The following is a 23,466-nucleotide window of genomic DNA, read 5'->3' on the forward strand; positions in this document are numbered from 1 at the left end:
GCATAATTATTAGTAAAATTAATCCATAATGAAAATAAAAATTAATTGCATTTGGGCACAAAATACTTTAAAAACAAAACCGACAGCCAAAAGCGATAGTAAATCTTGCTATTACATTGATGAAAACTGATAGTTACAATGTAACAACGTTAGATAACTTACATGGCTACTTTAAATGCTTGCTGGTGATAGAGTAATTATTTACATACCAGGGTATCCCGTTTTCGATATATTTGATGACAAAATTTCCCCCCAATAATGGTGGGAAGTGAAGCTTTGCTAATATTTTACTTTCCCACTGGGTTAATATTTGATCCGGTGAGAACTTCCAACCAGCGCATGCGCACACACTGTTGTCAACAGAGATGGCGCTGCGCGAAGGAGCCCTGCGTTTAAACGTGCTGGTCAGAAGCCGTCATTTTTACAAGTTAACTTCACTGGGTGGTGGTGTCCGCTCGTTGACTGAGAAAGTGTCATCTAAACAAGTAAAGTCCAGTGCCCCAGAGACTGCGGCTGACCATTTAATCTACACACAAGAGCACTTTGCATTAAAGGAGTCCCTCAGAAAGGTATGCAGGACTGCTAACACCAGGAAGTTTTGAGACAACAACGAAAACACAGCATGTTTTAGCGAAGGGACAGTTGCAACAGCAGTGTTATTCTCCCTAACATGACCCTAAAATCAGCGCGGGGGGCAGTAAAGTAAAAGTAGGTGAGAGGTCAGTGCTAGCTTGTTCCTCCGCTGAGCTGTGTTGATGTCTCCTGTCTGCTCTTCTTCATGCCCACACAAAGGAATCAGGCGCCAGTGTTTTACTCCAGCTTTTTTCCGCTTGTTACCGCTACATTTGGAAAGTAGTGTTATTTTATGTGTCCGCAAATAACCGCACACGCGTGCATGTTTTGAAGGACAGAAGAAGAACAAGGCCGAACGCCAGGTTTGCCAAGGCTACTCTGTTTACAGTGATGAGCACAGCCGCTGGGGTTGTGTCAAAAAGTGATTTCCGGTGTTTCCATGTGTGTTTTTTTAATGTCTAATATCTTTGCTCATGTTGGTAAATAGGCTGTAGTCAAGAGGAACTACTAATAGGTTATATGTGTTATAAAGAAATAACTGTTTTTGCAATAATCCACGTTCTTTTGCAAGAGACTGCGTTAGTGTACCTACTCAGTGTTCTACATTACAACCAATACAGTCCTTTTTGGCCACTTGAAATATCTTTATAGAAATGTTATGTTGTGCTTTTTGCAATTTCTGCTGTCCTCTTGGTCAGATCTCTCTTGAAAAAGGCATTTTTAATCTCAATGAGTGCTTTTACCTGGATAAGTAAAGGATATATGAAAGTCTCTTTGCTAAAAAAGTGATTGCAGCTTCTACCTTGTGATGAGAAGTTGTTCATTGTTGCACAAATTGACTTGATATCATTCACAAACGATATGTTTGACAAATTATAGGCCAACAACTCATTTCCCATAGTTTAAATACTTGCAGAAGACTTTTTGGCATATACAGTAAATTACTTTTTGGCACAACACCTGCTTGTATGGATTCATGACCTACTGTGCACTCCCACATCCTGCTAATTAATGTCAGCCATGCTCCCGCCAACATGCACAGCATGTTTATATGTGTCCGTTCAGATTGGTTATATTAAAGGAGCTTTTTAAGGAAACTGAAGGTTTTGATGTGCATGTTTATTTGTTAAATGAATATTCAGAAGCTGTGGTGTGGCGTGCTGGTGTGCACATTGATAAATATAAAACAATAAAGTAGCAAGAGTGCATTTAAAAGTTATTTATGTAGGATATTGGAAGTGGAGTCTTATGTTTTTCACCATTAACCCTCTTTGAAGGACAGTTATGACTGTGCTCTGACTTAAATCACATTTAGGGTCACAATGAGACCATTGTTTGAGGGAACAAGTCCCCAAATGCCTGATATCAGTTGGTTTGTTGGTGGTTTATTTGTGTGTCTAGATAAACACTGATGGTGATTGGAGTAATGAGTGGGTCATGGCCTTCACATTAAACAGCTAATCAGGCCAATGTACTTTAGTCTAAACAGACCACATTTTTGTTTGTATCAAATAAATAGTTGGCTGGGAATCAAATAGTGCATATCACTTATCTAGGAGCCAGAGCTGGTGTTCTTCCTCTGGCTATAGAGGCTGGCTGTCAGAATTAATAATTTAAGATTGTCATTTATGATTAGAAATATTTAATCATTTGTATGCTGATAAAGTATCCTATCCTATCCTAAGGTCGTATGTCTATGTATAGTATGGCTGGAAACACACACACACACACACACACACACACACACACACACACACACACACACAATACAGACACTGATGTTGCTTAAGAATGTCAGGTGTATTTGTAATTGCATATTCAAGAATGATTGCTTGCTGACAATAAAAAGTGATGGTTGAGTTCAGGTGAAGGAATCTTTTCCTCAACTTCGACTGACTTACCTCGCGAGCCACAAAGACAAAGAGCTCTGTCCTGCCTTGTTTTGTCGTGCAGTTAGTTGGTCTCGTGTTCCAGCGGGGTTTGTGCCTAGATAAACCCAACACTGGCATTTTCAGAATTATTATTGAAGTTGTTGAAAACTAACAGTCACAGCCGTGTGATGTGGGAGAATCTGTTTGTGAGTCCAGTTTTATATTTTCAGTGACAAGCCCCTGAAATATTCTGGTGTACAGAAGATCTGAACTTTGGATTGTTGATTTGATTTAGTTTGTTTCTATTTGCTAAATTTGTCCAAAAGGCCAGGCAGAGTAGGTAAGATGGACTGTTTTGCTCTTTGCTTAAGCAAGGGTAGGTTGTAAAGACACATTAAGTGAGTGTTTTACATTTTAACTGAGATAATTTAAAGGGTCTCGGGTGTCTTGGATTCATTTTGATGCCAATACAATTATGTATTGGCCTTCCTTATCAGAGATTTCTGTTTTTTTTGTCTCTTTGTTACAGTTTGTGCTTTCTGGCATTTAAAGCTTTGGGTTTTTTAGGGGCCTAAATATTAGTAGCTCCAAATTATGGTATTAAAAAAAATGATAGGAAGCATTAGTAATTAGCCTGACTCATTTAGAATTTCTATTACTATAGTGACATTGGCAACAAAGTCTGAAAAATAACAATAAGAGCCTAATTTAAGGCAAAGCTGTTGCTGTAAATAGAGGGAAGTTTGTCGTCTGACTAAACCTTTTAAGGATGCCAGAAGGTCAAAAATAAAATCGCACTGGGAAAACTGGGAAGGGTGTATAAAAATTAAAAGGAAATACAGGACAATAAGTTGGAAGTGCAGGAAAGGGAACTCAAGGGGGAGCAGTTTATTAAAAGAGCCATACTGTCTTTGTTTAGAGGTGTCAAACGGGGTTTTAGGAAATCCTTTTGTTACTGCTGAAGGTTAGACGCTCACAACGCCAATGTTTCCACAACTAATTTAATACGAGTGGGTGTGACCACGTTGGACTGCCTTTGTTTACATATACAAAAAAAGAAAAAAAAAATTTGCCGGGAAATTAGTTTTCAGGATTAGAACGACTACATCTTCAGTGCCTGGAAGTTCAAGTGCTTTAAAATGAGCAAAAACTTCTAGGAAGAGACTACTCACATGCAGCCTCCGTTAGACGGGAATTTCTGACAGGTCAACAAATACAAATAACTTCTGTGATATTACACAACAACAATGAAGGCGAGTGGCCTGTAATGTCTTTTACTGTTTTATGTAAGAAGTAAGGCTTTTTTATTTTCTATTTTTGTCTTGTAAAATTGGTCAATTTTTACATTTATTTCCTATCTAAGTGGTACTTTATATTGTAAGGTAAAGACCCTACAATATTAAACAGAAACTCAAACAATCAGACAGCCTACTATAGGCAAGATCATGGCAAAAGTGTGGAGGAAAAACACCCTTTTAACAGGAAGAAACCCTGGCAGGCTCAGGGAGGGGCAGCATCTGTTGAGACCTACTGGGAGAGAGATGGGACAAAAGGCACACTAATATAGGGCCTGTTTATTCAAGACCTTGTATGTAAGGAGAAAGATTTTAAATTGAATTCTGGATTTAACAGGGAGCCAATGAGAATGTCAGTATGGGAGAAATATGATCTCTATGATCAAATAAAAGAAGGCAAGTCCTTCATATTTGTTTAACATGTGCTCTGACAGACATATCCTGGTGAAAAAATGACTAATTTCTTAAAGTTCTACTGGAGGCCAAGGTGATGTCATCGAGAGTTAGTATCAGGTTAGTCACCATGTTTCTAAGATTTTAGGACCCATTATAAAAACCCTTTTTTGTCTGAATTTGGATTTGATTTGTGTCATCTGGCTTCATATAGAGTCAAATATAGAGTGTCATCTGCATAGCAATGAACATATATTCAATGTCTTCTAATAATAATAATAAGCATTTGAAAAAAATGAAGGATAGAAATGGCATTATAATTAGCTGATACAGCTGGGTGAAGAAAATGTTGTTTACTTACAGTTACCTTAAAAGCCCGTGGTACGTAGCCTGTTATTATTTTTGATGTTTTGCATAGAGGTCTATTGGGATCATTTTACATTTTGCACTCTGATTATTAATTAAGCAGCAGAAAGATAGACAGATTGCTCATAGGCTTCAAGGTTTTTCGCACTTAATCAAATTAATTTGCCGGATGTATTGATAAGTTTTGAGTTCATTATAATCAACAATAACAGTATTATCACAATACAATGATTTTTTGATATGGGCTGCATTGTATGACTGTCAATTATGATGTATGTCAAGGCACAAGGAGAAAAAATAACCCTTCAGAAGGTCAAAAGCAAGAATGATTCATCTGTTATTATTATTTTTGTTCCCATTTAATAATGAGTCGGAGATTTTCATGCGCCTTCACCTCATTTTTTCTTTTTTACTTCCATTGATTTTAGACCCTTTCAAGACTTTTTCCAAGTACTGCTACTGTACGAGAAGTGATGAAAAAGTAACTTTGGTAATTCAGACTGGACGGAGAATTAGAGTCTGCTTGTTTTAGCAGATAATCAGTTTGCACCAGTGTACTGACAATACTTTCTGTTAATATTTTGTCCCAGTCGTCTTTATAGTAATATATCATTAGGCACCTCATCATTTTCCAGCACTAACCTATACGCAGGAAGGTGAACCCACTTTGAGAACACTAATGTTTGGATTGAACAGATAAGCTCAGTGTGCATGTAATATCTGCTGTCAGTTTCTCCAAACTGGACATTTAGTAAGACTTTTTTATTGCAATGTTTCTGACCTGACCTAACTACATGTCAGGTCAGTGATGTGAAATTCTTCTGGTATGTTGCACAACACTACACAATAACCTTTGTAAGAATTGGGTTACTCCCAGATGACATGTATGTTTCCCTTTCCAGCGACAAATGGTCCCTCCTTTTCCCTCCGCAGGTTCTGAACGTTAAAAAGAACTAGTGCCTCCTTTTTAAAATGTTGGTTCTTGTGTTGAAAAGTTCTGTAAGTGAGCCTTCTTTTAAGAGAGTACAGCCCAGGTATGCGCGCTGTATCAGTGTCAAAGGTATTGTCTGTTTTCTGTTCTGTACGGTGAAATGATGATGGTCATGTTTTCTTTATTTCTCACCCAGAATGTTGCTTTTGGCTTGTTCAGTAGTTGGCAGGTTTGGGTTTGCGTGTTTTGGCAGCCAAGAATGACCGTGGGTGCGTGACTTTTTCCAATCCTGGAAAAAAAACAACTTTGAACGCTTTAATACTGAACATCTAATCAAAAGAACAAAGAAATAATCCAATAGTTTTGACTTCTCAGAGCTCAGTTTTATTGGCTGAGACTTAAATCTAATTATTCCCGTTTCTACCTAATATGTCTTTTTTTTTAATCATTACTTTTTATTGGCTTTTCCACCATTTAGAGCATACAGTACATAGCAGAGAAACAGCAAAGGAGCAAATAGTCATGGCTCTGTTGAAAACATGGCCCATTAGAGAAAGCTTATTAACAAATAGCAAGTGAAGATGCCTCAGTGGATTTTTAGAAACATTAAAAAATGGACGGGTACAGTTACACCACATAAGTTTTTATTTTCTGTGTTTACGCGTTAATTGATTTGCTTGCCTGGCAGCACTTGATGCTGAGGTTGTTTTGCAGAAGATGTTGATGTTCTGTTATTGGGTGCACTAAAGCTTCATGTTAGCAAAACCTGCTGTGTGAGGGAGAATTGTTTTAGAAACTGACAAACAGGGTACCACATGAACTGTAACCCACACTATGGATGTAGCTATTCTCTGGGAAGCATTTGAGTTCATTGGTGCTTCACCATCTGGGGACCACTTCCAGGTGCTTGAACTGAGTCATGGCACCAGAGTTCAATGATTTCACAGTCTGCTTGAAAAACCAGGTTGCAACCTTCTCTATACTCACTATAGACACTTTGATGACTCAGAAAACACTGTTAGAGGACACTGCAGCTTTAATTTGGATTCAGGAGACAAAAGCAAAAGCTGCTCTCAGTGTTGATGGATATTATGTAAATTTGAGTTTCAAGATGACCACAAAACATTTGTTCTTCGCATATAAATCATTCTTTAGTTTAGTTTAGTTAAAAAATAGCATGAAGCTAGGCTCACTTTTGTGTGTATATATATATATGTTTATATATATATACATAAAATGTTAGCATGTACTTCAACAAGTCATCATCCTTTACCTCTTAGATTATGAAAGTTGTCCCTTGACCACAGATGCAAGCTTTACAGCTTTTTCCTTCCACTCTAAAATCATAAAACATGCCACAGTCATCCTTCATTTTGAGGCAGCTGTATCCCGGGCTTTGTGGCTGAGTAGATGGAGTGGCTGCTAACCCAAAAAGAATGCCATTGGTATGGGTTTCAGCGCTGAGATTTAGTTTTGCATGCTGATCTAAATATTACTTTGGAGGTTTTTCCTGCGGTGCCAAGAACAAAATGATGGGGGAGAACACTGAGTCATTAAAATATTGGCATGCAATGCATACTAAATATCTGCACAATATTAGCTTCCAGCTGCATCAGTACAAAAGTGCTCAGCATAAGCCCTCAAAACGCAAGCGTGCACTGATAGCATATACATGTTGAGAATAGCGTGCCTTTCATACTGTCGCCATATTCATCATGATTGTGGGCCAACCATATAATACTTTTTCTATTCATTGATATGTGATACCTTCTGTTTCTGTCTGCTTGAAGTAGATTACATAGACTTTAGAATATATGTGCATTACACAGCAGGAAGCCGACTATATATAAAAATCATTTTAAGTGCTTTCCCACTCTCAGTCTATGTCCTTTAGGTCTTATGAGACAGGAGACAAAAGAGCAGGGCTGTCAGCTGTTGTTAGAATATCATGATGGTTACAAAAACAAGAAAAAGAAAGAAATGAATGCACTAAAATGCTTAAGATTCACAAGAAACAGATATAAAGATTTCATGTGCACTGTAAATTAGAAGTACAGATACAACATGATACCTCTCTTCTGTGGTGTTTGTGCTGTAGCTCATCGACCAGGAGATCAACCCTTACGTCGATCAATGGGAAGCAGAAGGGAAGTTTCCAGCCCACAAGATCTTCAAGATCTTAGGAAATGCAGGATTTCTAGGAGTCAACAAACCAGTTGGTAAGACACCAAATATTATCTTTCGGGTAATGCAGTAAGGCCTTCTAATATCAGTTTCCAGGATAGTGTCCAGTCCTCACTCGTGTTTTTTGTGAGGTTTGGCATGGAATGGCACATGAGTGAAATGAAACCATGTGCATTGTTGTTAGATCTCTTAGAGACTTGCAGTGTATGCTGGGATGGGTTCCAACACCTGTGATTTTGAAAAATGACGAGTTTAATTAATCTGGTGGGGTTCATGCATTGTTAGGAGGAGAGGGATAAGGAAAGGCTTTGTTTCATCAAAAGCCTCAGAAACCTTTATTTTGGAGGAAGCTTGTTTTCTACGGTGAGATCTAAGACCTGCTGAGAAGTTATAATAGCCGTCGCACGAAGGTGATAAATTTAGTGCAGCATTTTGCTTTTTTGTTGTGTCTTACACACAAGGGTATTTTTAGGAAAATAATAATAATAAAAAGATGCAAGAATGACTTTCTCTAAGCACACAAAGTGCTAAAAAAACTGGCGTGGTTTTTACTTGCTTCCTATTTTCTTTATATTGACCTTAAAAGTATAAAGGCAATCGGTGCTCGGCTTATGTTTGCAATATGTGTATCTATTACACGAGAATGACCTTGGCAGTATTAGAGGGCATGTCGCGACACAGACTTTTGTCCATTTATATTTCTTGCTCTTTCCCGTTGGTAATCCATGCAGACGTGAAGACTGATTCATCATCCAGTCCTCAGTCTACATGATAAATGCTGTTTGGTCAAGCTGTTTATCTTGCCATTGCAAAAACCCCATGATGAATTTGTAACATAGCTAAGATCTGAAATCCTTTGGCAAAACATAAATATTGCTTTAAAAGATACGTTTGTTTTTTGTATACCTAAGAAGACTGTCATGAAAATCAGTCTCTCACAATCATAATTTAGGTGGTTGATAGAATTTCCCTTAATTTAGGGATACATGGATTGAAATATATCCCACAGCGCACTCGAAACCGAGGAATCCTCCGCCGTCTGCCCATTTTGACCATTTCTGCTTCAGCAGACATGCAGCACATCTCTTTCACAGCTGAATTCATGTTCCGTTTGCTTTTCTCTGGGTCTGACAGCCATTCATTATGAGTCGGGCTTACAAATGTTCCCACTGTGATGATGGGTGCTGGTGTCACAGCAGCATCCCACTACAGCTGTCTGAAACTGACTATCCCTTTTTCCAGATGTATATCCAGCTGGGTCGTCGCTGAGATGGCGGGAAGCAGTGAGAAATTTACAGTACAGGACCACGAAATATGTGCGGTTCTATGTGTAATCCATTATGAATATGAAACGAGACTTATGGGAAGTGTTTGATAATCAAAAGCAGATGTTTTATGTCTAGTGTATTGCATTAGTCCCACAGTATAAGGTCAGTTTCTCTAAATTAATTAGCCACTTCTCGTCTGTTTCCAGCACATTCGAGCTCTCGTTCGTTTTCTGACATTTGACGGCGAATAGAAGAAAACCATGTGAACAACTTTGTTGGACAGTGAGTCGCCCGTAGACGTTTGCACCACAAGCCTGTAGGTCAGAGAAAAGGGAGGGTGAGGGAATTAAAATGTGCTGACTACACAAGCATTAAGCATTAGCTGACAAGATTAGAGAGGAGGATCCTCGCAGTGGGAAGACACACTGTATGATCAGGTTGTAGATTAACTGCAGTCATGTATCGTGCAAGAAACATGCTTAAGGGATGCCATTTGAAAATACAGGCTCAGCAACACTCTGTTAAGAGCAGTTGTTAAGGGCATCAAACTGACATGGACGAAAATAATCTTGATGTGCAGCATATAGTCGGAGTGGGACTAACATCAATACCATATTGCTTTCTCCTGCAATAAAGAGAAAAGGATACTCCTGCCCAGTTTGTCTTACCACAGTGACTGCTTCATGACTCCTCGAGGTGCTGCAGAGAGTTAATTAAATTCAGAAATGATTAAAACTGAAAAAGCATGCTTAACTACGCACACTGTCACCACAACGCAGTGATTTTCTGCTTTTGTGTCATGTAAGGGGTATTAGCTCCTCATTTGCACAGACATCGTGACGTATCATATAATTGTTTTCAGTCTGTCGAGTATGCATCTCTTTAAAATCCCCCAGGAAACATGGCTGACATCTGTTTTCTGCACAAACACTGCATTTTACACCTTTACTGATTTGTCTTGCTGAATATCTTTTAATAATAACGGAAAAAAAGATTCAACTCTGTGAAAATGCATGCTGTCAGAAAAACTACAATAAGCTGTTTATGTGTACCGCACTGCCGACTAATGAAGCAGACTCTCACACAGTTCTGTATTGTGTTAATTGATTCCGACGCTTGGATTACAGGAATGGGAAAAAGGGATTTAGGAGTCTGTTTAATTTAGATGTTATTCATCAAGTGAAAGAGAGACGTGTTTGCCCTTGATGAGAAAAGCGCTTAAGCTAAATACAGTGCAATAAACTCTTCAGAAGTACATAGCAAAGAGTCACTCATTGCAAAAACATATATTTGTAGTAAAAATGTGAAAGCGTGTTGCGATCGGGCAGCTTGTTCCTCAATGCATGGGAACAAAACTCTGCACAGCAAACTACTGAAAAGTATCTTATGCTTAGTAAATATAAAGCAGTCACTAAAAGATTTGCAAAGCAAAACAAAACAGAAGGACCAAGAGTTCAAAACAAAACACGCACGAAAAACACTGGCGCACAAAGAACAGTCCACTAATAACTCAGGGGGCCGACCGAGCAGACGGCAACGGCGGCGACGGGGCAACAGTTCAGGGGGCCGACCGTGCGGACGGCAGTGGTGGCGGCGACACAAGTCCGGAGGGCCGGCCGAGCGGAAGGCAGCAGCGGCGTCTGGGAGGTCGTCCATAGCGGCGATGATGCCCAACAAGCGGCCTGGCAGACGACCGACGATGTCGAGGCAGCAGTATGAGACCCAAAGGCTGCGTGGCCCCTGCAGCACCAGGCGAGGCAGAGGCTGGACCAGGCGAGGCTGAAGCTGAAGCGAAGGCTGGACCGGGCGAGGCTGAAGCTGAAGCGAAGGCTGGACCGGGCGAAGGCGACGCTGAAGCTAAAGCTGAAGCTGGACCGGGTGAAGGCGACGCTGAAGCTAAAGCTGAAGCTGGACCGGGCGAAGGCGAAGCTGAAGCTAAAGCTGAAGCTGGACCGGGCGAAGGCGAAGCTGAAGCTGAAGCTGGACCGGGCAGAGGCAGAAGCGGAGGCTGCTGCAGGCGAGGATGATGAGGCTGCTGCAGGCGAGGATGATGAGGCTGCTGCAGGCGAGGATGAAGACTCTGAAGCTGGACCAGACGAGGATGAAGACTCTGAAGCTGGACCAGACGAGGATGAAGACTCTGAGGCTGGACCAGACGAGAATGGCGCTGCAGGCAACGGCGAGGAAGCCGGAGACGGTGGTGCTGCAGGCGATGGCGTGGAAGCCGGAGACGGTGGCGGCGCTGCAGGCTGGACGGATCCCTTGGACCCTCCAGCGGAGACAGGAGACGAAGGCCGGAGCGGTCCCTCGGACCCTCCAGCGGAGACAGGAGGCTGAACGGGCCCCTCGGACCCTTCAGCAAAGGCTACCACAAAGCCAGCAGGCATGGAGTCCTCTGGCTGACGTGAAGACAACTGGCGTTGCACTGAGCACTCACTCTGCCTAGGCAACGCTGACACGGTGCACTTCTCAGGGGGCTTCTTAGCCTTCAGGGGTCCAGAGTCAGCTAAGGGCTGATACCCTGCCTCTGGGGGGGCCCCGAAGGAAGTTACAGTTTCTATAGTAACCAGTTCATGAGATACACCAAAGGTTATCATGCGATTCTCTCCCTACATCGAATGAATGTGTGAGGCCGGTGACACTGGGGCCTGAGCTACGGGTAGCGGTGACACTGGGGCCTGAGCTACTGGAGACACTGGAGCCTGAACTACTGGAGACACTGGAGCCTGAACTATAGGAGACACTGGAGGTGGCTGCCGGGCAGCTAACTGAGCTGAAGGCGGCTGCCGGGCAGCTGGCTGAGCTGAAGGCGGCTAACTGGGCCTCAGGCCGGGTGGCTAACTGGGCCTCAGGCCGGGCGGCTAACTGGGCCTCAGGCCGGGCGGCTAACTGGGCCTCAGGCCGGGCGGCTGAGTCAAAAAACACGGCCCCAGAATAAACATTCCCAAAGTCTGAAACAGAAATATTGTCCCTGTTGCTCACCACAGCCGGCGGCTCAGAAGTCACGGGGTCCGACTGTGGCAAGGGGCGTCGGCGGCGTGACCGTCCCTTCTTTTTCGGAGATGGCTCCGACGGGCCAAGCGGATCATGCCCCGCTGGACCGGACAGGTGAGCGGTAGCGACAGGGTGGAGCTGTAACTCATTACAGAGGAAATTCTGTGCCAAAGGGTGTAGCGAAGTAAGCAACCAGGGGAGACCGGAGATTAAACGCTGTAGCCGGTTTGCTACAGCTTGACGAAGTTCTCTCCCCTCGTAATTCAGCCAAAGCTTGATCAGCTTCTCAACGGAGTAAATAATATCTCTGCGAAGCTCCTCGGAAGAATCCAGTGCCGCTGGATCCATAGTGGCTAGTCCGTACTGTCACGGCTGCGGGGGCAGACGTGTGATGAGAGTGAAACAGGATCCAGACGCAGGCACTGGCTTGGAAGTTAGCGAGCTTTTATTTACACAGTTGGCACAAACAGAAATACGGCGAGCAAAGCAAAACCTAAAAGTGACCTAAACTGGGAATGACTAACACACGAACCTGAAAGGACGACTCCAGGAGAAAACGCAGGGAAGAAACACAGACGGACTAGCAACGAACATGAGGGAACACACACTATAAATACACAGAAGGGAACGTGGAAACTACACACAGGAGAGGAACACACCTGGAAGACATCACCGCTGACGAGGCACGGGAAACGTAATTAGAATGCACTGACATCAGACAGAGACCTTCAAAGTAAAACAGGAAACACATACACATAATGACGCAAACTCAGAGGCGCAGACTAAACACAGACCTTACAACACTAAAGGGGATACACAGGCAGGGATGACACCAAACAGAGGGAATGCAACCTAAACCCTGAAAAACACAGTCATCATACATAAATCGAAAGTAAAAGTACAAAAACCAAAAACACTGGGTCACCGACCCAGGACCATGACAAAATCACTCTAACAGGCAGCCCAAAATAGGAATTAAAGAATATTATTTAAATGCAGTAGTGACAGTGGTAGCTTAATATTTAAGAAGCATTACACACTGTTGACTAAATAGATCTACAGCAGGGCTTGAATCTCATATTCTCAGTTTTTTTTAAAAATAGGAATCAATAAAAGCCATAAAGAAAATCCCCCGTGTGCAGTCAGAAGACTTACTTTCTGCTCTTTCTCCCTGCACAAGGAAAGGCATTTTAACCTTTCAAAACACGAGAACGGGAAGTTTTCCCAAGGCAGCCACGTTGAGGGAGAAGAAGAGGATGACCCTTGGCTCCCTGACTATTTTCCTTTTCCCTGACAGAGAGGTATCTGCTGACCGTACAGTGGAAATGGCCTTGTGTCCTGCCTGACAGATAGAACTTGGCAGCCCGCGCATTTTCCCCTTTCACTGAGTGTTTTTTGTGCAGGATTTGAAATGAGTAACCTTTCGGTGAGACTCGTATGTCCAGGCTGTTGCTTTTCTCTCACTTTTTCTCTTCGCCTATACTTTGACGAATACCTTACAGAAGGTTTTTCTGTCCAGAAACATAAGCACAGTGGTTTTAATATGACATCAGACTGTAATGAGGACGATAATGATGCACGCGTTCGCGAGTCGACAAAGCAGCACAATGGCACCTGTGTCCATTGTAATAGTTATTACAGGACAGTATTGCAGAAGGGCTTATGATGGTGATTCATCTTTCCTATCCAGGGAGAAGTGATCTGTTTAATTATCGGGTTCCTCATATCGATATTAAGTTCAGAGAAATAAAAGAAAGGCAGAACGTACAGTATGTTACACCCATCATTGCTGCAGTGTCTCTGTGCTGCACCTTCTATTCCCAGATTCTTCATCCTTGTGTTTCTCCTTCACGTGGCGCTCCACCTTATGGGAGCCTATAGCGAGGAACATCTGCTTCCCTGAGCAGACATATGTGTATGGGTTTGACATTTGTGACAGGATTTTGCTTTGTTTTTCTTCTGCTTGCTTGTTCAACCAGACAGCCTGCTGTTTTGTTTAAAGTGGGATAAACCTTGGTGCTTCCCTTCGTTCGCATTAACCGCTGCAGGGTTTCCAGGGCTCAGGGATTTATCTCTGCACAGCTGCACCTGTTTCCTCTTATTTTTGGCTCCCCCACTCCCTTGTTTGCTTGTCCCTATATATTTTCCCTTTTCTCTGTCCTGATTTATTTGAGTCTTTCTGTTATTCGCTGTCCGTCTTCGACGTTCTGACAGACTGCACTTTCCATTATTCCCCAACTAGTCTGGCAGGTGATATTAAACCACTTTGCTTGAGTTGCCAGCCTCCGTGTGGTAAATTCACTCATAATTATTCATTGTCAGTCAGTGCTAGTATCCATCATTCAGTGGCTGCTGTGCTGTATTTAGTAATGAGAAAACAGCACATAACATTCACAAATACTTAGTCTTGTTACATTTGACTGCCTGGTCATTATCATCAGGACATTTGTCCTAAACGAATAACTGTCAGGTTAAATCTGCTTGACCAGCATGATAATTGAGGGATTTTTTAAATTATTTATATATATTTTTTGTACTGCAGAATGACAGTTTATCTTCATAGTGTTTTTTCTTTTGACAGGATTTGTTTGCCAAACCAAGCTGAGAGAAAATTCATTATAAATGCGGGTACATCAACTTCCTGCTTCCATGAGTAACAGATAGAAATGTGTCCTTTCGCATTAAATATGTAATATAACACCAGGTGCTTCATTTTAATTGATGATAAAAGGCAAAAGAAAGATAAGGGATGGGTCTTGGTGAGGACAACTGACATAAATGTGTGTTTTAAACATGTTTATTATACAGCATTCAGCTCTATTATGGACCTTTGCTCAAATATCCCCACTGCCGTAATGGAAGAAAATAGACATCAGTTTTTGGTTTCTTTACTTCTTTTTTGCAAATGAGTCGTTGAAGAGATCAAAGTCCGATTAGAGATGGTAGTAGAACACATGAGCTGGCTGCTGATCTCCCAGCAGTGCTTTTTACACATAATTACAGATAACACAGTTAATCATAACACCCTTTAATTAATTTGAGTGCATGCTCCAGTGCCAACAGATCACAATGTTATGTATGTATACCGGCGTATATTGCACGTGCATGTGTGAGGGTGGTGATTTTAGAGATAGAGGATAGATGGAAGTGACACAGGAAGGGATTTGTAAGCCATTCTTTCTGCCTCTTTGTGCTTTGCTGTAAGGATCCACATTTGTTTTTCTTGAGTTTAAATGATTAAAATAGTGATATTCATGAATACGCACGATACGCTGAAGCGTTAAATGTGTTTTGTCTTGTGCAGAGTATGGAGGCTTGGGCCTTGACTTCAGCTTCAGTGTAGCAGTGGCAGAGGAGCTGGGCAACATCCGCTGTGGAGGAATCCCCATGGCCATCGGGGTACAAACTGACATGACGACTCCGGCGCTGGCCAGGTACAAGCCTGCAAACCTAGTGTCACATTCTCTCAATCCATTCTTATAACGATTGTCTTGGAGTCGTGTCACTGGACACTTTGGGTTGGTGCTTTGCTTGCTTTTGTAACTAATCCCCTCCAGTGGGGAGGATGGTCACATGGGAACAATGAAAATAAAACTCCGGTCAAAACTGTGCATAATATCGTAGTAACTTGTCTTTTTGTCAATATTCTTTAGATCAAAGATAGAAAACACTTAGATTTATGGAAAAGTACATGAACTTTGAACGGCATTATTTTCTTTGATTTCTTTTAATCAATCGTTCCTTCTTTTATGTAACATGTAAAACTGTTTTCTTATATTTTTACCATTATTATACTAGTAAATACCTCTAGTGAGCAGCCATTGATCAGAGTTACACTCCCTAAGCTGTATGTGAATTAATATGCTTGGTAATACTTTGTTTCGCCCATTTGGTGTGAAGCAAACTGTTACCAAGCATACAGGACCTTGGCTTGTTACGTGATATCCCTTTTCTTTAGCTCTTGGTGACACAAGACAAAAATTCAGTGAAACAGACAGTCAGAGTCTCAGGAGCTTAATTAGAGGATCTACTCTCGCCTGCGATGAGGTTTAAGTACTATAAAAGAGCTGCAGATGAGTGGGAGTGATACCGTGTGAGCTCCCTCCTCACTCCCACTGGAGCTGTAATTGCCTCAAACATGGCAGTGTTTTTTTTTAAAGCACACGATCTGCCACAGTTACACAAGTTCGACGAAACTTTCATTTGACACTGTCCTAAAAATATTGGTAGAAAATAAAACAACAGATGGAAAAACAAAGAGACGGCGTCACACAGTCATAGTGTTTCTGTGTTTGCACAGGTTTGGTTCGGACGAGCTTAAGAGGGAGTTCCTCCTTCCCTCCATCAGTGGGGACAAAGTGGCCTGCCTTGGAGTGAGTGAGGTTGGAGCTGGCTCTGATGTCTCGAGTGCGTTTAATATTATATCTTCTTCTTCTCCAGTATTTTTAATTTCCATTAAGGGTCCATTTCTAGTCTTTTAATCTGAGGTTTCCATTTAAACCCCAGTTTTTTGAACACTCAACCACTTTTCAGGTATCAAGACCAAGGCCGTGAGGAAAGGTGATGAGTATGTGATCAATGGGGGAAAGATGTGGACCACCAGTGGTACCCAGGCTGACTGGATGTGTCTCCTCGCTAACACTAGTGACGGGCCCCCACATAAGAACAAATCTCTCATATGTCTACCCATGAACTTGCCGGGTAGGGTTAGTCAATTTGTTTTCGATGGCAAAAGACATTTTCTGCAGAAATCCACTATCTGTGATTCATTTCCAAGTTCAAGATTGCGCGTGTTTTTGGAAAGCACACCGATTGTTTAATTTTGCGCCCTAAAACAAGTTATTATATTGTATTGCATGTTGACATTCTTTCTGTTTCCCGTCTGTTCCACCGTAGGAGTGCACATCGCCCGAAAGATTGATAAACTGGGTATGTGGTCATCTGACACAGCCGAAGTGTTTTTTGATGACGTCCACGTGCCCTGTAAGAATGTTATCGGCCAAGAAGGCATGGGCTTTACCTATCAGATGCTTCAGTTCCAGGAAGAGAGGCTTTGGGCAGTGGCCAATAGTAAGTCGACTTTACTCAGTGAAGCTTATCTTACTTATTACTCCAAGGATATGATGTCATCTAAAGTTTACTTTCGCCCATCTTTCCCCCACATTAGCCTCCTACAGATTTTACTGGAAGTTTGCGCAGCTTATGCACTATTTCAGTTTCACGTTTAGTTTTCAGATAAATGGGGAGTTCAGGTCACATGGTTCAAGCAATTTGTAAAGCAGTTGTTTGCTTTTGATTTGAATCAATGTTGTCTTGGCCAGAATTCGTAAGAAACTATTTGTGCTGTTTTTACTGGATCGTGTGTCAGCCTATCTGGCTTGGTTGATCCAAACCAGAGCGTCTTCAGTAAAGGTAGAGAACACATTTCAGTGGAGGTGTTAAAAATAATCCTGTGTCACCTCCAGTCTTGACCACAATGGACAACGTAATTCAGGAGACCATCCAGTACACACGGCAGAGGAAGATCTTCAAGCAGCCCGTCCTTCATCACCAGGCGGTTCACTTCAGGTTGGCCGAGCTGCAGACGGAGGTCGAGCTGCTCCGCTCTCTCCTCTACCGTGCTACAGGTAGTTTGACTTTATAGACAACATAAAGCTACATGCTAATATTAGCTCAGTAATGTAGGCTGCACCTGGGTGACTTTTAATTAGTCCAAAGTGTGGTTCAGAGCAGTAGGATATACGGAAGACACAGGAAATGTGACAGCTGTATGTTTGCATTACTAATAAGAAAACCTTGGACTAGTGTACCACAATGATATTTTATTATTATTTGATTTTAGAAACTGCAATCTGAAAGCATAAAGTACTGTGCAAAGGAGCTTTATTATGTTTGGCTTCAAGCAGCCAACTCCAAGAGTGAGTGAATCCCCATGGATGTCCACTGGAAAATGATCAGCTTTCCAGCAGGAAAGAATATCATTATATGGCATTTTCTTTAGTGCTTCTAAAATGCTTAAACGATATTATATATAATCATATATCATTAAAGGTATCACAGTATTTTTAAAGATTTTAATAAATGTAAGCACAGATATGATGTGACGGTTTCCTATTCATTTGTGTTTTAGCTTAATTTTGCTTCCTGTTTATTAACGTGCTTATTTCTAATTTTAATATGTTAAGTAGTATTTTCTGTTTTGTATTTTCTTAACTGATTTTTTAAATTTTTCTTTATGCATTTCTGAAAGACAAACGCGTGATGTCACAGTCAGATCCTCCCATCTTTTTTTTATGAAGCTACTTTCATCTGCTCCCTACAAGGGCTCACCACAGAGCCCAGAGCTCCACATATTTGATTTGGCAGGTTTTTACACGGGATGTCCTTTCTGATGCAACCCCCGAGAGATTTGTGCCTCCTCCTTGGAACGAACCAGACAAACCCAATTCCAAAAAAAGTTGAGAAACTTTTTTTGGAATTGTGTTGGTATAATAGCAGGTTGAGAGTGCATGAAGCTTAGTGGAGAGCAGTGGTATTAATATTACCGTAGAAAAGGCACGTGCCCAGCTCTGCCAGAATGCAGTCCAAGTGCTTCACATGGCCATCTTTATAATACGAATGCATGTCTGCATCTGTGGGGTCGCTGTCCAAGTTCTTGTGATTTGTCTCTCAGTTTAAAACCCCCTCAGTGGCCAGTAGCTTTGGGTGAATTCATCAGACTGGGAACAGTTCAAGTCAGAATTTGCTTGCCCAGAAAGCAGAGCTCTCTGCGACTGTTTGGTGCAGGTAGATAAGCGCACACACAGACACACAAACTCTTTTTTTTTTTAGATGCTGAAACAGGAGAAATCATGCAGCTCACACATGTTCCTCTAGAGGGTTCCTACAATGGAGGCACTGATCAGTTGCACTGGGAAAAGGCCTGAATGGGGAAAAACATTGAATCAGAGCCAGACGCATGTGATTCTGAAACTGAAACACATTTGTTTTATTGTCTGTTTTCCTCTTTTCATTCTGTCCACCTGGACATTTTTTACACTCTTCCCGGCTCGTGGCTATCCTTTGTTTTCCCTCTGCAGCGCTGTATATTAAAGGCAACGATGTCACCAAGCTGGCATCCATGGCCAAATTAAAGGGGGGACGCCTTGCCAGAGAAGTGGGCGACAGCTGTCTCCAGTACTGGGGAGGGATGGGCTACACCAGTGATGTGCTAGTCAGCCGATTTTACAGGTAAGATTAAACGAGGCATGAGACACCTCACTCTAACGTTACTAATCCGGATTTCCTTATTGTCATATCTGAAAATGATAAAAATGCAACGTAACCAGATAGCCACAAGTTATTACTCTCTGCAAAACAGAAAAAAACGAAATCCATGACTCAGCAGCTACTGTATGCACTTTTGTTAGGATATATTGTTTCTATGGCAACGGCATTCAGTTTTGTTGCAGGTCTTTAATTAAGCCTTCGATTAATGTATATTATTAACGATTTAAATGTGATTTCTTAATAATTAATGTTAAAATTTCAAACATGATTGGCTTCACTTTATTAATAACGCTTGAAAAGTCTCGATAGATGCTAATCATCCAGGCTAACCATCCCAAAAATGATGTTAAATCATTAAGCAAATGTTCTGTTTATAAGGCTGGGGAAACCTGCAGTCAGCGGATACTGAAGAAGTCACTTGAATGAGTCATGAAACATTTCTCCCACTGAAAACGCTACGTCCAGATGAACAGAAGCAACTTTTAGGGAATGTTGGAAAACTTCTGAGGCCCCGTTCAGTTATTTAGTGTCTAATCAAGTAACACTTAGTTTCAGATTCTTAAGTCTTTGTTTTGCACAATGCTGACATCTAGTGACAGGGCAAATAATGCAACCGGATTGTGTGACCCAAAGTGACTCAACTTTAGATCATTTAAATCAGCGGTCCCCAACCCCCGGGCCTCGGACCGGTACCGGTCCATGAGTCGTTTGGTACTGGGCCGCGAGAGTTGAGGCTCAGGTGTGAAATGTATGGTTTTCAGGGTTTTTATCGGTTTTCAGCGTTATTTTGTTATCGTTAACTCGGTTTTCCTGGGTCTTTTCACGTGTGTTATGAATAAATCTTATTTTTTTCAGTACCGGCACTAGTTTTATTTTGTTGTATTTATCTGCGACACCTTATTGCCGGTCCGTGAAAATATTGTCGGGCATAAACCGGTCCGTGGCGCAAAAAAGGTTGGGGACCGCCGATTTAAATGACTTACATGCAGCTTCTTGTTTGTAATTGTGACAGAAAAAAAACAATAACAAACTTTCCTTCTCTGCAGGGATTCCAGGTTAATGTCAATTGGTGCAGGAGCTGATGAGGTAATGCTGGGAATCATCTGCAAGTACATGGACACACTACCTGGCAAGTCATGTAATGAACGCTAACCCCAGTGGGAAAATCACTTCTGATTTGTGCACTTTGATCAGTTACTCAGATGAGGAGATTTTGCCTTTTTAACAATACTGTATGTGGTCATAAAGACATCCTCATACGGTCAATCACACAGAATAATGAAGCCCCCCCCCCTTCCTTGTCTGTACACATGTGCAACAATGCAGAGTTTTGATTGAATGTAATTTGTTACTTTTGTAATTATTGTTTAGAATAAAGAAAAATAATGTTCTTTAATAAAAATGGATGTTTTATGTTTGAGATTTTCATGCTGAAGACATTTCAGCACATCCAACAGCATGAAGTTACACCAGCTAATCCAGGGCATAAAATTTGTTTATTTACATTAATATTTTTACAATAAAGATGAAACAATGACGTACACTACTGTCGCACGTGTGGTCGTCATATGACAATAGGAATGTGTCCTTTCACCCTTAAAAGCGCATACACTAGATTATGCAGATCATTCTATAACTTGTTCAATTTGAACTCAGCTGATTGCTGAGAGTTACAGTTCTCGACACTGCTGTATCGTCTACAGTCATAAATCATGCTCTTCTCAATCCAGGTTAACTGGTCAGATATTAAGTATAAACACCGTAAATACTGATATTGTCTGCTTCGTTTATGCATACAGTATGCACTACATTTCCTGTGATTATTGATTTTCTCAGACATTGTCCTAAACCACTTTTACTTTTTAGTACTCCATCAAACAGCATCAGTACACCTTTCTAAACTTCTTCTCGAGTCATTGTTTGAAAGCCTGACACTGTGGCACATAAAAGTGTAATGACTTTAAAAAAAAAAAAAAAAACATCCCTGCCTTTTCTCTTTATCTTGGTCTGGTTCAGATGTGTCATTGTAGCACAAACTGGAAGAGAAGAACCGAAGAGCAAAGTCCAATAAGATCCTCCTATCACCTCAAACTGATAAACCAGTACAGGACAAAGAAGACGAAAAAGCAGAAGAGCAGCATGTAGCACAGCAGTTTGGTCTGACTGCCCCGGGACAGCTTCTTGACTCTGCCGATGGTGGCACCAAGCAGGCCGCCTGTGGAGTCAAAGTCTGTGTCCTAAAGTGAGAAGTGGAGAGGAAAAGTGGTAAATGGTAAATAGACTGATTCTTATATAGAGCTTTTCTACTCTGCTGGAGTACTCAAAGCACTAAATACAATATGCTACATTCACCCATTCACACAAGCACTTTCTTCTATGATTTCAACTGCTTACTAACCAACATTCACACACATTCATAATCTTATGGATGGGTCAGAGTGATGCATTAACTAATATCTTGTCCAAGAATATTTGGCATGCTGACCAGGGGGAGCCAGGGGTCAAACCACCAGCCTTCTGATTAGTAGATGACCTGCTCCACCTCCTGAGCTACAGCCACCCTGATTACATGATTACAAAAGTCCAGCAGAGAACAATATTCAAGTGGTGGGAGACATTTCTGGAGTCTGAATCATTTACTCAAATTCTTTAGTTTTGAGGGGTTTCTCAGTGACTTTGACCAATATAAGTCAAACCACAACATAAAACAACACACAAAGCAGGCAAAAATAGCTCCCTGCCAACCTCAGACAACACTAAATGTTGTTTTTTTGTTTTTGCTGTAGCAGCAAGTGGTCCAGCGTACTCCAAAGTAAAACTCACCATATCCTCCAGCATTTTATTCTGGTATTTGACTTCTGTGCCAATGTCAATGGAGAGCTGTAAAAATCAATTCATTATGATTACGTGACTTGTAAAAGATAGTAATTGAAGAAATTAGTGTACATTTTGAGTACATACGGAAAAGGTCGACTCATTTATATGAAACTCTTTGCTGCAATATTCACTGACTGTTAAAAATAACAACAAAAAGCTCGTAATCAGCAGTTACTTACACTTTTCAAAGCGTTGACTTTAGCCCTGAGACCCTCCTGTAGGTGTTCATTTTCTTCCTCGTATACACTATATCCACTAGCTACATAGTTCCCCGAGCCTCCTTCACCTGTATTAAAATACACTAAGCGTTAATAAAGTGTTCATGAACAACAGAGTACTCAGAGTGCAAAACAACAAACATTTGATAACATAAGCTAGCTTTAGTTAGCTAGTTAGCAACAAATGCTACGTATGGGAAAAGAGAAGCTTTGGTTTAATTGTTTGTTTCTTACCCAGTCCGGCGCGCCTCATTTTGACCCGACCGAAGCTAACACTGTCCAATGGTTTATATTAAAAGACTAAATAAGAATGAAGTTCGACTTCTGATTGATCCGGTAACTGTATCACGTCTGCTCACAACACAAACGCCACGACACCATACGGCGGCCGACGAGGACAAATGGAGAAAAACGCGTAAAAAGGAAAACCGTATGTAAGCTTGTTTCAAAAGTTATTAAATCAGTTTCAAAAGGAAAAATGTAAATTGCTCATTATGTAATAGATTAAATTTTAAGTAAAAAAATAATTAGCCATCAAAAATTAGACAAAGATACATATTTTATAAGTGTATTTTTGATTAGATGTTGTTTGCTATGCCTTGCGCAACCCCGTTACTGTCATACTGAATATCCATTCAGTTTCAATACATTACAATAATACAATTAATTTAGATTAATTTAAGCAACTTTTAAAATTTACCTTAACTTTTCAAGGTGTGACAAATAAATACTCAGGAAAAATGACATGTTGTTTAATAATATTTATATGTTGGTAATGTTTTTTTCTATAAATTTCTTTTATGTACAGTGTTGCAAATCACTGTTAGTTGGCAGTGGAGTGTAATGGAATATAAATGTAGTAAATGTAGTGTAATTGTTAGAGTGACACGCTCAATCTAATAAGAAAACATTGGAAAAATACTAAATATGTCATGGAGGTCTGACCTTTATACTATACATGGTGTTAGTAATCGCCTAAATCATGTCACTTATATTTTTAAAATAATGTTTTTATTGTCAAGTCATTCCCTGTTTTGTCTTTTTATTTTCCACACTGAATAGGTTTCAGTAACAAGGTTGCACATATGTTATAGAATGAAAGGCCCACACAAAAATAATCTGATGTTAGTTTGTCTGTGTACCCTGCAGTGTGTCCACAGTGGGGTTGTCAAACTTATTTTATGTCATGGGCCATACCATACAGCCCAGTTTGATCTCAGGTGGGCC

General features: G+C 41.0%; 2 protein-coding genes across 2 annotated transcripts; one reads left to right on the top strand and one right to left on the bottom strand.

The window, feature by feature from the left end:
* Window positions 1–331: 331 nt before the first annotated feature.
* Window positions 332–20,687, top strand: zgc:85777. The gene is made up of 9 exons (XM_019350958.2): window positions 332–569; window positions 7,528–7,648; window positions 15,180–15,309; window positions 16,176–16,282; window positions 16,409–16,576; window positions 16,772–16,945; window positions 17,341–17,502; window positions 18,955–19,105; window positions 20,191–20,687. The coding sequence occupies exons 1-9, from the start codon at window positions 366–368 to the stop codon at window positions 20,294–20,296; spliced, it is 1,323 nt and encodes a 440-aa protein (XP_019206503.1). The 5' UTR covers window positions 332–365; the 3' UTR covers window positions 20,297–20,687.
* A 148-nt stretch (window positions 20,688–20,835) lies between these two features.
* bet1 (Bet1 golgi vesicular membrane trafficking protein) lies at window positions 20,836–22,680 on the bottom strand. The gene is made up of 4 exons (XM_003457249.5): window positions 22,474–22,680; window positions 22,201–22,307; window positions 21,968–22,024; window positions 20,836–21,381 (listed from the first exon to the last, which is right to left on the bottom strand). The coding sequence occupies exons 1-4, from the start codon at window positions 22,490–22,492 to the stop codon at window positions 21,226–21,228; spliced, it is 339 nt and encodes a 112-aa protein (XP_003457297.1). The 5' UTR covers window positions 22,493–22,680; the 3' UTR covers window positions 20,836–21,225.
* Window positions 22,681–23,466: the final 786 nt, after the last annotated feature.

This window comes from Oreochromis niloticus, linkage group LG22, assembly GCF_001858045.2.
Source record: "Oreochromis niloticus isolate F11D_XX linkage group LG22, O_niloticus_UMD_NMBU, whole genome shotgun sequence".
NCBI lineage: Eukaryota > Metazoa > Chordata > Actinopteri > Cichliformes > Cichlidae > Oreochromis > Oreochromis niloticus.

Excerpts from the sequence above, each read along its gene's own strand:
- bet1 (XM_003457249.5), bottom strand. Across the intron at positions 22,025-22,200 it reads AAGTCAACGCTTTGAAAAGT|CTCTCCATTGACATTGGCAC; the intron begins GTAAGTAACTGC and ends TGATTTTTACAG. Across the intron at positions 21,382-21,967 it reads ATAAAATGCTGGAGGATATG|GACACAGACTTTGACTCCAC; the intron begins GTGAGTTTTACT and ends TTCTCACTTTAG.
- zgc:85777 (XM_019350958.2), top strand. The coding sequence starts at position 366 with ATGGCGCTGCGCGAAGGAGCCCTGCGTTTAAACGTGCTGGTCAGAAGC. Across the intron at positions 570-7,527 it reads TAAAGGAGTCCCTCAGAAAG|CTCATCGACCAGGAGATCAA; the intron begins GTATGCAGGACT and ends TTTGTGCTGTAG. Across the intron at positions 19,106-20,190 it reads CTAGTCAGCCGATTTTACAG|GGATTCCAGGTTAATGTCAA; the intron begins GTAAGATTAAAC and ends CCTTCTCTGCAG.